This window comes from Rana temporaria, chromosome 2, assembly GCF_905171775.1.
Source record: "Rana temporaria chromosome 2, aRanTem1.1, whole genome shotgun sequence".
Classification (NCBI taxonomy): domain Eukaryota; kingdom Metazoa; phylum Chordata; class Amphibia; order Anura; family Ranidae; genus Rana; species Rana temporaria.
In genome coordinates, this window is record NC_053490.1 from 206,619,210 (window position 1) to 206,633,346 (window position 14,137).

Consider the following 14,137-nt stretch of genomic DNA (forward strand, 5'->3'; position numbering starts at 1 on the left):
TACCCCTGATTTGAAAGGATATAATTATTTGTATTTTTGTTGAAAGTGAAAATACCTTTCTTTCTGAAAGCCTTGTTACACCATAAGAACCCTCTTAACTTATCATTTTTGAGCCTTCTTTTTTTTCCTACTTTTCATCCCTCTTTTTACTCTTGCATACATAACTTGGTTATGTATTTGGACAATGGTTAAAGAGATATGTTCAACATGGCACAAAGGTTTATGTGCGATGTGCCAAAGTTACACACATTGTCAATGTCTAGTTGCTGATATTGTCATTCGTTTGAATGTGCTGTCTACTGCATTGATATCACAAAAAGAAGTGTAGGACTGTAGCATTATACTTTTCTACCATGTGTTGTGAGATTTTTCACTCCAGTTGTGTGTTGGGGTGATATTGTTTATCCCTTAAAGCAGATAAAATAGCACAGTGCCCCCCTTTAAACTGTAAAAAAAACAAAACTCCCTGAACCTGCCACTTCCTGTATACCCTCTCTGTGCTGACCATGAAAATCTGTGGTCAGAGTGCGTCCCTCCTTCAAACGCAGGTATCCTCTCTGTTCGCCTCTCTCCCCCTCACCCCCTCCTCCTTGCCTGTCAGCTCCCTCCTTGTCTCCGCCGCTATTATTAAAAATGAATTGCCTTCAATGGTCACTGCCCTGGACCCTGGCAGGGTACCACCCTGCTACAAGTGTTAAGTCAAACTTTTAAAACACTGCCAGCCCCTCTATTAGAGCCTGGCATGTCACACTATGTAAGTCATTTCTAAAAACGAGCATTGTAAATACCTCTTTAGAGCTGTCTTCAGGCTGGTCACGTGACTCATGGCCGCTTTATAGCTCCAACACATGGCTTCTGTGGCAGTGGCCGAGATCTCCGTCTGACATCACGTGGCCCTGTCTCTAACGCTAAAGAGGCCGCGAGTCATGTCACTGGCATTAAGGTAGCTCTAAAGAGGTATTTACAATGCACATTTTTAGAAATAACTTGCATAGTGTGGTATGCCAGGCTCTAATAGAGGGGCTGGCAGTGTTTTAAAATGTTGGCTTTAAACACTTGTAGCAGGGCAGTTCCCTGCCAGGGTCCAGGTCTAATAAACAGCCAGTTCACTAATGAGTCAGCTGTGTTCTGGGCTTTAAGTAATCACCAGACCAAGGCTTCCAACTGGAGGCGACTCCACCCTGTAGACAGGACGTCTGGGCATAGGAGTCAGGGCTTCACCTAGGGGAGAGGGGTGAGAGCCAGTGTAGCACAAGGCTACTTGCTGTACGCATGGAGGTGCTGAGCGTCCAGTCTGTGGGGGACAGATCAAGGGCCCTAAAGCATAAGGCCTGAGCTGGAGATCTGCGTTTACAAGCCAGGTGGGATGAATATTGTTTACTTTGGTAGCAGGACTGAATTACTGAATACCCCTGCGAGGCGGTAAATAAAAGTGGGCAAAACCAGCCCTGAAATGGAGAAAAGCGAGTGGTGGTGTCCTAAAAGCACTACACTTGGAGTGAACCCCTGACACACTTTAATGGCACTGCTGTGTGTCTGCAAAAGGGATGAATGTGTAGTGGCCTGTTCCTGTTGGGCTGGCGCTGCTTTAAATTTAGGGGGGAGTCAGAGTTAGTTGACTCAGACGTGTGATTTTGAGCAAATTTGGCCTCTGTTCTAGCCATGGCTGTGCTGTGAGTTACCACTGTTGTTCGTCTGGGGTGTCATCACTCCAGGCCAAGGGTGGCAGCAGCTAGGTCAAGGTGATTTGGGTGTTCCCCCTCAGCGGCCAATTGGTGGGGGTTGATCGTCCCACTGTGCATGCTGGGTACTTAAGGAACAGACATCATTGGATTGGGGTCATCATTCCTGGTCTGTCGTTCCACCACCCCATGTGTGGCTCTCCTGGCCGGGGGTGCGTGTTCCTGTAATCCTGGCTCTGGATCACATTGGTTGGGGTTGTGATCTGTCAAAGTAGGCCCAGTAGTCAGCTTGGGTCTACGCTTTCATGGGTGATCCTGTGCTGTCCGTCCTGGAGGGAGGAAGCCGCTTGATGAAGGACCTATCTTGGAGAGGACCAAGCACAAGGCTGGTATCTCAGGAGAGGCCTTGAACTTCATTGATGGATGCACAGTTTACTGAAAGGCTTGATAGTGATCGCCTGTCAGTTCCAAGTTTTGCAAGAAGTTAATCTGGAGAGATCCGGGTGCCGAATCCTGTGCTATGAGGATTTTGGACCAAAAGTATCCATCTGTGGGAAGGTCTGTGGCAGAGACTGTACCATATTCCGTGCGCCGTTCCGGTTGCTAGGCTAGTGAGAGAAACCTATCCAGGTGCGCAATACCCACTCTGGCTAGAGTAGCGACGAAAGCTGTATTGCTGGAAGCAGGAGTGTTTCCCAATTGAAATATTGCACCTGAACCTATCTACATGTTACCCTTCCATCTCTTCAATCACTTCTTTTATTTCTTTACCAAGTTCAGCAAATCTTAAAGAAAGGAAGTGTAAAGTGTGGACATTGAACTTTTTCAACTCTCATCCATTACCCTGGACAACAAGGAAATAGAGGTACTGTAACATGCCGCCTGAAAATATCCAGCAGCTCCTTTGGGGGTAGTGCTACAAATGTTTTTTTGTGTGCTGTGGGAACAAATGTAAGTTTTTGTGCATTCCTGCATCACACAAAAGTGAACCTAGCCTCAAATTCCTTTTGAGGTTAATATGTTGACATTTAAGAATATTGGTTATATGCAAATGTTTTTTCCAAGATACTATGTATTAAATACAGGAAGGTACATTATACACTCGCTCTATAAACAAAAGATCACCCTTTGTCAGTGGTGTCAAAAAGTCTGTCACTGGAATGGAAATTCCGACTGTGTGTATGCTCCATCGGACTTTTGCTGTCGGAATTTTCGCCCAACAAAAGATTGAGAGCCGATTCTCAAATTTTCAGATGTAAAAAAATTCCCAACGTAAAATCCTATCGTCTGTAGCAATTCTGACGCAAAAATTCTGATGCATGCTCGGAAACAATTCGGTGCATGCTCGGAAGCATTGAACTTCATTTTCCTCAGCTCGTCGTAGTGTTGTACATCACCACGTTCTTGATGGACGAAACTTCAGAGAACTTTTGTGTGACCGTGTGTATGCAAGCCCAGTGTGAGCAGAATTCTTGGAATGTTTTTCCGGCGGAAAATCCGATCGTGTGTACGCGCCATTAGTGTCTCTGACCCAGGAATGAAGGCAGCTGCTAAAGGGAGACAGAAAGAAGGGAAGTGTGCCCTCCTTGGTGATTGCCTGTATGAGTTCCCCGCCATCTGTTATAAAAGAACTGTCCGAGTTTGCGCGTCATTCGGCTGGGTGCCTCTGGTCGAGGCAGGATCGTGCATCATTCTTCGCTAGGGAGAGCATCACTGGAATATGGATTACCACGCTGGACATCGAGAATGGATTACCACGCTGGACATCGAGAATGGATTACCACGCTGGACATCGAGACTGATATCGCTGGAATTGTTTTTTTTTTATTTTTAATAAAGGACTTGTCCCAAGCTCTCTTCTGTCGTTTTTAACATTACCCCTTACCAATTCACATAGGGAGGGGGGGGGCGGGATCTGGAGTTTCCCTTTGTTAAAGGGGGCTTGCAGATTCTGCTAAACCCCCCGCCCGCAGACCCCCACAACCACCGGGCATGGTTTGTGGGGTATGAGGCACTTGTCCCCATCAATGTGGGGACATCCTCCCCATGTTGAGGGCATGTGGCCTGGTATGGTTCAGGAGGGGCCTCTCTCTCGTCCCCCCCTCTTTTCCTGCGGCCTGCCAGGTTGCGTGTTCAGATAAGGGTCTGGTATGGATTTTTTTTTTTTTTTGGCATAGGGTTCCTCTTAATATCTGTACCAGACCTGGAGGGCCTGATAATAAAATTTAGGGGGACCCCCACACTTTTTTTTCCAATTACTTTGATCTGTATTGCCGGGACCTGACAATTCATTATCGCCCGAGTCGTTTTTAAATTACTTTTTTAACTTTTTAGAAATGTCATTTTGTGCAGGGACTGTTATAAACACAGAAAACATGCGCTACTTTACAGGCATACTATAGACCCCCTCAGGTACAAAATTTAAAGGATTATTTTACTTTTATTGTTTCACTTTAAGCATTATTAAAATCACAGCTTTCAGAAAAAAATTGCAGTTTTTAAAACTTTTTTTGCATTGATACATGTTTCCTGGGGCAGGACCCAGGTCCCCAACACTTTTTATGACAATAACTTGCATATTAACCTTTGAAATTTAGCACTTTAGATTTCTCCCATAGACTTTTAAAGGGTGTTTCAAATTTGCTGTGAACAGCCAATGTTCGAGTCGAACATAAAGCTCATCCCTAATCACTATAATTCAGGCAGCTAGAGGACAGAGCGCTAGCGCTCACACTCAAGACAGTAGGGTAATTTTACATGGTGGATAAACGAACAAATAGAAGCATTGACTATTGCAAACACTAATATATGGAATTTCTATTTCTAACCTATGTTTCATAAACTGGGCAGGTAAAGCCCATTTAAGGTATCGTTATACCCCTGTTACCTGACAGTTGTAAGATTAACCCCACTAGAGATTATTCCAAGGCTATGTTTGAAATGTTTTTTTTTTTTGTTCCTTTCTAGGGATTGGATTTTGCTGGATTTACAGGACATATGTTTCTTGGAATCTCTCTGGTTCTTCTGGTTTCTTTCCCATTTCTTAGACTCTTATATTGGAACAAAAAGCTGTACAATAGGGAACCCAGTGACATTGTTGGTAAGCTAATGTGCATTTTTTTATTCCGATGATTTGTTTTCTCAACACCAAATTGCAATGTGTGCTTTGCCATTTTACTATGATTAGTGTCTTAGACTGGGTCAAGAGTAAAAATAGCATGGTCTTCCTAGGGTGCATTCTGGTTCCAAATAGTAAATGGGCAGTGAACTGACAGCACTCCATCCAGTCACATCAGTATATGCTGAATTCTTCTGAAAAAGTAGAATTAACAGTCTGTTCGTTCTGAACAAATAAAAAGCTAATAAAACCAATGCACTCCATCTAATACCAATGTCACATCTGTCAATTTTTTCCTAATAAACAGTGTTTTCATATGAACTTTCAATTTTTGTCATATTGGCACTAAATGCACACAACCAAAGCAGTTTGTAAATTCCTATTAAAATATCTTTGCTTTGTGAAACGTGCAATTGACCTCTGTTGAAAAATGTATGATTTTGAAGTATACATATAACCCTTCTGTAGCACATTCTAGCTAAGGTAGGTGCTAAAGTGAGGATTTTTTTCAGATTTAGGCAGGCCTAGCTGGTTGCTGGGCCTGTTTGTTTTGATTCTGGGCTGGGACTGGCTCAGGGTAGCAGTTGGATTCACAGGCAGCATCACTTCACTGTCTCCTCCTCCTTCATTCTAGAAAGTGCTAGGAGAGGAGGGGAAGAGAGGTGGAGCTGCCTGGGGTATCTTAAGAAGCCTTGATCAATCCCTAACTTGGATTGGCAGGGGCTAGGCCTCCTTAAAGACCTGGGGCCAGGCCAGCTGGGGCAGAGTTGTCGGGGTGGTAGGGCTGGAGTGAGAGAGTGTGGAGGCTGTTGGTGGGCACACAGGGAGCTCTCCAGGGGGTGATCCTGGGCTGGGACTCGGCGCATCCAGGAGGAGTGACGAGATCCTGGAAGGAGAGGCACATGAGAGAGCAAGTAGAGGACAGCGGGAGAGAACACTTCTAAGAGTCTCCAGGCAGGCCTAATGTTTGCAGCCGAGAGGGCTGGTGAGTGGAGCACAGTCAGGAGAACTGGGGAGGCATGCCTTAGAGAACTGGGAGATTGGAGTTAAGATGGGTGCAGAACCGGGAGAGAGGACTGTGAAAAGGGCAGTGGAGAGAGGTCATTGCAGCCAGCCTAGCTGGCAGGACCTAAAGAGCTTTCTGGGAGTGGTAGCTGAATAGAGGACAGCTAGCACCTGAACTATTCTTACCGAAGGTCCCTGCCGGCAAAAGGCAGTTCACAGAGGCCTGGCGGAAGCCGTTTAAAGCCTACCCATGCGGTGCTAGCTAGTCTGGAGGAGTAACAGTCTGCAGCAATTGGAGTGCTGGAGGAGGAACAGTATGCAGCAAGTGTTTTGTGCTGGAGAGAAGGTTGCAGTGTATATACTAGTGTATAAAAAAGTCTCAAGCAGGTTTACACTGAATATTCCTTTGGCATCTCTTAATTCCTAAATCCCAATCCAAGTTTAATTCCCTCAAATAAAAAAAACAAAAACAAAGCTATGGACTGGTCTGTGTCTTTGACTGAGAGATGAATGTCGGGCTGGGCAGTGTTGCAGGTGAACCACAACATTCAGCAACCCCTACAGGGGCATGGCTACACTTCTATAAAATAATGAGATGTTTCCCATAGACCTGGAACAGTGGGGTTACAAAAATACAGGTGTAGTTCATCGTTGCAGCTTGTCAGAAAGCAACTACAATCAACTTCAATCAACAAAAACATTTTCGGTTACATTTCTTCTGATTAGCAATCAAAAACCCTGCTGTATCAGTAGCGGAAAAGATGAAATTGCTTCTTCAACATTTGCTGATTTCTGTATTTTTTTACATTCTGTGATTTTTTTTTCACTTGTTCTATTTTAAACTCTGCCAATTATTTTATACATCTTTTTGTACAGGGAATCGCTGTATACTATTACTAAAGTTTTGATGAACTAATATAATGCAACAAGTATTACAGGCTTAAATGATTTATATTTTTCTTGCTTCCAGTAGACAATATAGGGTCAACAGATGAACAACTTATTGACATATATTGTTAAATTCTTCTATTTCTGTTTAGTTATGTCAGTTCTATGTCATAGGTAGGTCCTGGATCCTAAACAAATGAGATTTGGCAATAAGCCAGTAAACTAGAGATTGTACAGCTCATTTGTGCTTTTGTATTGATATTTTATTTTCAGAACTTCTGTTATGTTTGTTAGACATTATCCTCCAACTTTATTTTTTTTTCCCTTTATGTTGTCAGTTTAAAGTATGTATAGCCTAAACTTTTTTTGGTAGAGAACAGAAGGTTAGAACCCATATCCATTTATTTTTACTTTTTTTTTTTTTTTGTCCCACTGATAAAATGCCCATTAAATTACTGTCCTGGAGACACAATGAGAAAGAGAAATTCTACCAACATGAGGGGAATTTCTCTTCATCGAAACAGGTGTCCACTTGGAAGATTTACCCTCACCCCTGTTCTCGTGACAACTTCCTTAATGGACACAGTTGGCAATAAAAACCTAACCTGAATCTAAACCACCAATCTAAAACAGAAAAAAAAGCTTTGACGTTACACACACTTTTAAATTTTTATTCTTTATTTTATGCAGCATTTATACTTGAAGACGCAAGGCTCTAATTCTAAATGTTTTCCTTTCGCTTTACTATTTCCTACACACATAAAATTTGCTTTAGAGCACCCAAATTCCTATTTTCAGTATTTATCTCTGTAGCGTACTGTTGACATTATTGAGAAGTCTTAGACCTATATCTCCTAACCTTTCCAAGTGTTGTCCAGGCCTATTTTAGACCTGTTTGGTGGAGGAAAAACACATTTTATCCTAAAGCTAAGCTTTGACTTTGATTTCATTGTTTGAACACTTTAGTCATCTTTTTAGAGTTTTCTGTACTACAGCTAACAAATGGATGCTGAGGGTTTAGTAAGTAGTGTGCCAAAATGCCATATCTTTAGTAATAGTGATCTGCAACAGGAATGTGTCCAGTTCTTAAAATGTTCTGTACACTTCATTGTAATATGTATTTGCATTTATTGTTTTCGTTTAGTTGCAATGTAAAGTTAAACCCTTTGTAGTCTCATGTACTTTGATAAATAAGGTCTGTTTATCAACAGTTGCTATACAAAACAAAAAACTATTTGTGACTGCCATAGAATAAGGTGACCAGATTTTTTTAATGAAATCCGGGGACATATTTTTTCTTTACTAGTAATGGCAACAATCAGCCACCCCCTGTCCGTCGCCGCCCACCTCGCTGCCTCAAGTCTTACTTTTCAGGCCCCGGCTACTACTGGATGGGGAGCAGAGGAAGATCACTCCGCCAGGGAAGGCAAGGAGATAGGCAGGTGGCTGGCCAGGATTTGAGCCAAGGCAGAAGAACATACGAGTGAAACTGAAGAAATGTTCCCTCTGCTCCGACCAGCACATGATCATCAGAAGGGGGCTCAGATAATGGGAAAAATACAACCCCCCTATGCTAATGAGCACGGCGGAGCGGGGGGTGTAATTCTATTTTTTTTATTTTAATTCTGCACTGATTGTCTTTGAAATTGCCCCTGCCCCCTATTAAATTCAATCTGGGGACAAAACCAGGGACAGACTTGGTCCGGGGACAGTGTCCTCAATCAGGGGACTGTCCCCTGAAACTGGGGATGTCTGGTCACCCTACCATAGAAGGTGAAAAGCCTAAGGAAATCAAACTGTGCAATCTTTTAGATCTACAAAACACCTATTACTAGTCCTTGGTTAATGTTGGGTGAACGGTTTTTGCAGCACAAAAGTTCTCTGAACAGCCACATTTTCTGTGTGTTCGACGTGCTGTACACCAACCCAGCATGCACCAGTTGATGTCCCCAGGTGGCCCTGCCCCTTGCCTATTTAAAAGCTGTCACCCAGCGGAGGAGGAATTTGATGGTCAGCCTTTGTCGCGGCAGGGCTTTTTTTCCTGGTTCCAGCGGTGCGGCAGGCGTCATGATTGATGATCATCCTCGGGTTTTATTTTTTTGGGGGTAAATGAGTAGGGTTACTATGTGCCCCTTAGGGAAAAGATTACTGGCAGAAGTAGGTAACAAGGAGGGACTGTAGTTCCTGAATTTTTTATTACCCATTAGTTTCCCATCTGTTTCATGTCTATTGATATTATTACCTTTTGTTTTAACCATATATTACCATGATTGTGTGTTTTATATATATATATATATATAATTTTCCCTATCCGTCTTTCAGGACAGCCACAACTTGAGAGAGATAGGCTCCTCCTCTTCCTTAGGAAACACTGCACAGCCTTTAAAATCTCTCCTCCCCCTGCTAGACCTCAGTTCTTAGTGTTTCCTCCGGTGGGGAGACACTGCTGAGGAACCAGGCAGTGCAGTCAGGGGACTGTAGCCATTATTTTTCCTATGTGGGAGGCAAGGGCTTCCTAAAGGAGATGGGGCGAAAACTTACCGCCAAAAACGCACCCCAACCCATGTCGAGCGCGGCAGTCGGTTTGTGGGGGGTCCCTAGCGTGTCCACAGGACCGCGGCGGGGGAACTCAGCTCCGGGCACCCTGATTACAGGCCGCAGGTTGTTTTTTTCAAAAATCGCGGGCCGAGTGGCGGGCGACGTCACTTCCGGTGCGCCTCGGAAAGGATTCCCTTTGACTCGCGACTTCCGGTTCCGGGTCGCGGCGCTGATAGAGACCCACGCGTCCTGCTGGAGGTGTCGGATACTCGTTGGGACGAGTTAGACACAGCGCAACCACCCCACTATGTCGGTGACTTCTCCGGAACGGGACCCGACCAGGGACGCTACCTCCAGCCAGTCCAAGGTAAGGGTTTCCTGGGGAGGGTTTCCCAAAACCTTAGACTGTGTCTTTTTCCTTCCTCTGCTTCCCCTTGGTGGTTGGGGGAGAGGAGGGAAAGGCAAGCAAGGGCACCTAGCAGTAGTGTCTGTCTAGTGCTTCCCAGAGGGTTGTAACCATGTGGTTGTTTTTTACAAAAAAAGTTTTTTTTTTTTTTTTTTTTTATCTTTGCCTTTTTTAAAATGTGGGTCCTTATGTCTTCTATTTCAGAAGAGCCTAGAAAAAAGCCAAGAAAAAACAGGAAGGACACATAGTTCTAAGAAGAAATGTGCTTCCTGTAGGGACTCCCTTCCTGATTCTTGGACGAAAGTTTTGTGCAGAGACTGCATAAACTCTCTAGTTAGGGAAAGGGATGCAGAACAGGGGGATAGTTTAGCTGCTTCAGTTAAAGAACTGGCCTCTACCTTTTCCTCTTTCAAAACCTTGTTTGAAAGGGTGCAACCCCCCCTGGTACCCACACAGGTTACAGCCCACCCTGATGTTCAGGGTCCTGCACCTGCCTCTCCTGATCCTTCAGCGGAGGCAGTTGATTTTGCAGGCCCTTCTCAGGGGCAGCACTCCTTAATGGAGAATGTTGCTTCCGACTCGCAGGCAGAGTCAGGTGAAGAAGACCAGGACAGTGAGTCCAAGAAGTCTTCCAGATATAAACTATCTCTTGATGAGGTTGAGGAACTGCTAGGTGCTATTTACACGACCCTAGGCATTCACACGGATAGTAAACCTCTTAGTCTCCATGACCAGATGTACAAAGGTCTGGGGGAACACAAGGGCAGGGTCTTCCCAGTGCACGAACTTCTGGTTGATACTGTTAAGAAGGAGTGGCAGGACCCTGAAAGAAAGCCTTTCTTTTCTCAATCCCTTAAGAGAAGGTTTCCCTTTTCGGAAGATTCCACGTCCGTTTGGAATAAGAACCCTAAATTGGATGCGGCCTTTTCCCTAGTCTCTAAAAAGACTGATTTAGCATTTGAAGATATGGGCAACCTGACGGATGCTATGGATAAGAGAATGGACTCGTTGTTGAAAAAAGCTTGGGAGTCCATAATTGGCAATTTAAAACCAGAATTAGCAGTTACAGTAGTGGCCCGTAATTTAGAGTACTGGCTCTCAAAGATCCAAGAACATATTGAGGCGGATACGGACAAGGACACTATTTTGGCTTCCTTCACCACAATTTTAAAAGGGGTAGCCTACATTGCGGATGCTTCAGCAGAGTCCGTCCGCATGTCAGCCAGGTCAGCAGCCCTGGCTAATTCTGCCAGAAGAGCTCTCTGGCTCAAGACTTGGTCAGGAGACGTTGCGTCCAAGTCTAAGTTATGTGGGATTCCCTTTACAGGAGATCTCCTATTTGGTCCCGACCTGGAGTCAGTCTTAGACCGCCACGGCGATAAGAAAAAATCTTTCCATTTAAACGTAAAACTCCACTAAAAGGGAGAGGGTTTCGTCCCCAGAGACAAACAGGGGTCCCAAAACCAGAGACTCAAAAAAGGATCTGGACACCCAGGGGTAGGGGAAGAGGAGCGATTTTTCGCCCACCTGACCAGCCCCCCAAAAAACAATGACTCCCAGATCAGAGTGGGGGGAAGGTTGGGGGCCTTCCTCCCACAATGGGAGTCTTTTTCCCCAAACAGGTACGTATTGGCGATAGTGAGAAGGGGGTATTCCCTGGAGTTCTCATCCCTTCCGCCACAGAGGTACCTGGTCACTCAGCTTCCCAGAGCCAAGGAAAAAGCAGAGGCTCTAGTGGGGGCCTTGAGGGATCTGGAGGTCCAAAATGTTGTTTGCAGAGTCCCAAAAGGAGAGGAGAAAAGAGGGTTTTACTCCCACGTTTTCGTGGTATAGAAACCCTCTGGCAAGTACAGGTTAATCCTAAACCTGAAACCGCTGAACAAGTCAGTAACATACAAAAGATTCCGTATGGAGTCAATTTTCACGGTAAGGGCCCTCCTACCACAGAATTGCTTTATGGTCTCCCTGGACCTCAGGGACGCGTACCTGCACGTACCCATTGCAGAGGGGTCTCAGGAGTTTCTACGGCTAGCGATAGACCTGGGAACTTCGGTGGTGCACCTACAGTTCCAGGCCTTGCCATTCGGTCTATCCTCCTCACCCCGCATGTTCACAAAGGTCCTGGCGGAACCAATAGCTTTTCTGCGTCTTCAGGGAGTGGGTATAATAGCGTACCTGGACGACCTGCTTCTTTTTGCAGCCTCTCCGGAACAAGTATCCAGGGACCTGGAACTAACCAAAAAGACCCTTATGGACCTAGGTTGGCTGTTAAACCTGGAAAAATCCAGTCTAATACCATCGCAGCGCATTCCTTATTTAGGGTATACCCTGGACTCCACCCTTCTAAGGGTCTTCCTTCCATTAGAGAAGGCTCTAAAGTTAGAAAAGTCGGTATCTGCCCTCCAGGGCAGCCATCAGGTTTCAATCAGATTCCTGATGTCAACACTAGGACTGTTAACTTCCACTCTACCGGCAGTCCAGTGGGCAGGGATTCACTTTCGGGCCCTGCAGGCCTTTGCACTCAGAGTCTGGGACCACAGCTCAGAACACCTAGACGTCCTGGTACAGGTCCCAAGTCAGGTAAAGAGATCCCTCTGGTGGTGAAGGATCACCAATTTGTCGCAGGGTCGTCTGTGGCATATCTGGTCTCCACTGGTTGTCACCACAGACGCCAGCGGCAGAGGTTGGGGGGGCTCACCTGGGTGTATTTCCAGCACAGGGTGTTTGGGAAGTGGCAGAGCTGAAACAGTTCCTCCAACTGGAAGGAGCTGAGGGCGATCGGTTTAGCGCTCATCTTCTTTCAGGAGAGACTTCGAGGACACCACGTCCAGGTGAGGTCAGACAATGCGTTGGCCGTGGCCTATGTGAACAAACAGGGTGGCACCAGGTGTGTAGCCCTGTCGGCTATAACAACAAGAATCTTTCGCTGGGCCGAAACAAACACCCTGTCCTTATCAGCAGTTTTTCTAAGGGGAATAGAAAACAGTGCAGCGGATTTCCTCAGTCGAAGTCAACTGAGGGAAGACGAGTGGTCCCTCAATCAGGAGGTCTTCCATCTTTTGGTCAAGAGATGGGGGGTCTCCGGAGATAGACCTCTTCGCGTCCAGGAGAACGCAAAAAACACATTGGTTTTTTCTCTCGGGGCAGGGGAGAGGGAGCAAGAGGGATAGATCCCCTATCCCAGAGCTGGCGATCGGGATTTGTTACGCCTTCCCACCCCAGCTCTTCTACCACTGGTCCTGAGAAAATTTCAGCTGGAAAACACCTCACTTATCCTTGTTGTGGCACCCACTGGCCCAAGAGGGCTTGTTTTTTGGTTCTCAAGCAACAGACCACAGAACCCCCTCTTTTTCTCCTCTTTGAGAGGATCTCCTCTCCGCAGGGGTCCAGTTCTATGCACCCACAGGTACACAGGTGGAACCTTGCAGCGTGGTGGTTACTGAGGAGTCTGCTGGAGGTCCAGAGGTTTTTCGGACAAACTGACTGCCACCCTTCTTAACAGTAGAAAGAAGGAGACGCGTTCTATCTATAGAAAAGTTTGGCTTCGTTTTAATACTTGGTGCCAAGAATTTTCCTTTCCAACATAAAGCCACAAGTCCGTTCTAGAGTTTCTTCAGTGCGGAGCGGATAAAGGCTTGTCAGTGAGTACCCTTAAAGGCCAGGTCTCAGCCCTCAGTGTGTTTCTAGAGAGCCCTCTAGCCTCCAATCCTTGGGTCATCATGTTCTTTAGGGCTTTGTCCAGACAGAAACCTTCCCAGGGACCTCCCTTCCCCAAGTGGGATCTATCACTAGTTTTACAGGTGCTAACAGGGTTGCCCTTTGAACCCTTAGACAAGTGTTCGTTAAAGGATTTAACGTTTAAGACAGTCTTTTTAGTTGCAGTGACTACTGCCAGGAGGGTCAGTGAATTGGAAGCCCTGTCCATTCGTCCTCCTTTTTGTGTAATTTTTCCGGATCGGGTTGTTTTTAAAACCGATCCGGCTTTCCTTCCGAAAGTGGCTTCTAAGTTTCATAGAAGCCAGGAGGTTGTGTTACCTTCATTTTGTTCCAATCCCTCAGGTGAAAGGGAGTTTAAGTTTAGTACACTAGATGTTAGGAGATGCATCCTACAGTACTTGGAGCTGACTCGGGGTTTTAGGAAGTCAGACTCTTTGTTTGTTTTGTTTTCTGGGACCAGAAAGGGACAGAAAGCGTCTCGGCGCACAATTGCTAGATGGCTTAGACTAGTTATTGGGCAGGCTTACTCCTTGACTGGTAGGGAAGTCCCTACAGGAATAAAGGCACACTCTACTCGAGCGGTGGCTACTTCTCAGGCTGAAAGGGCTGGAGCGACGCCAGATCAAATATGCAAAGCCGCAACTTGGTCCAGCTACGCCACCTTCATCAAACATTATAGAGTAGACTTGGTGTCAGCAGGTGAACAAGCCTTTGGGAGAAAAGTCTTGCAAGCCGTGGTCCCACCCTAAATTGTAAGTACTCGATTATCCTCTCAAGTTGTGG

General features: G+C 45.6%; 1 protein-coding gene across 3 annotated transcripts in view; it reads left to right on the top strand.

Moving 5' to 3' along the window:
- The window catches only part of OCA2 (OCA2 melanosomal transmembrane protein), a 424,742-nt gene that overhangs the window by 307,138 nt on the left and 103,467 nt on the right, over positions 1-14,137 (top strand). For all 3 annotated transcript variants that reach the window (XM_040336315.1, XM_040336313.1, XM_040336314.1), the window contains exon 15: positions 4,650-4,782. In XM_040336315.1, coding sequence (XP_040192249.1) covers positions 4,650-4,782 — 133 coding nt within the window. The remainder of the gene's footprint in view (positions 1-4,649; positions 4,783-14,137) is intronic.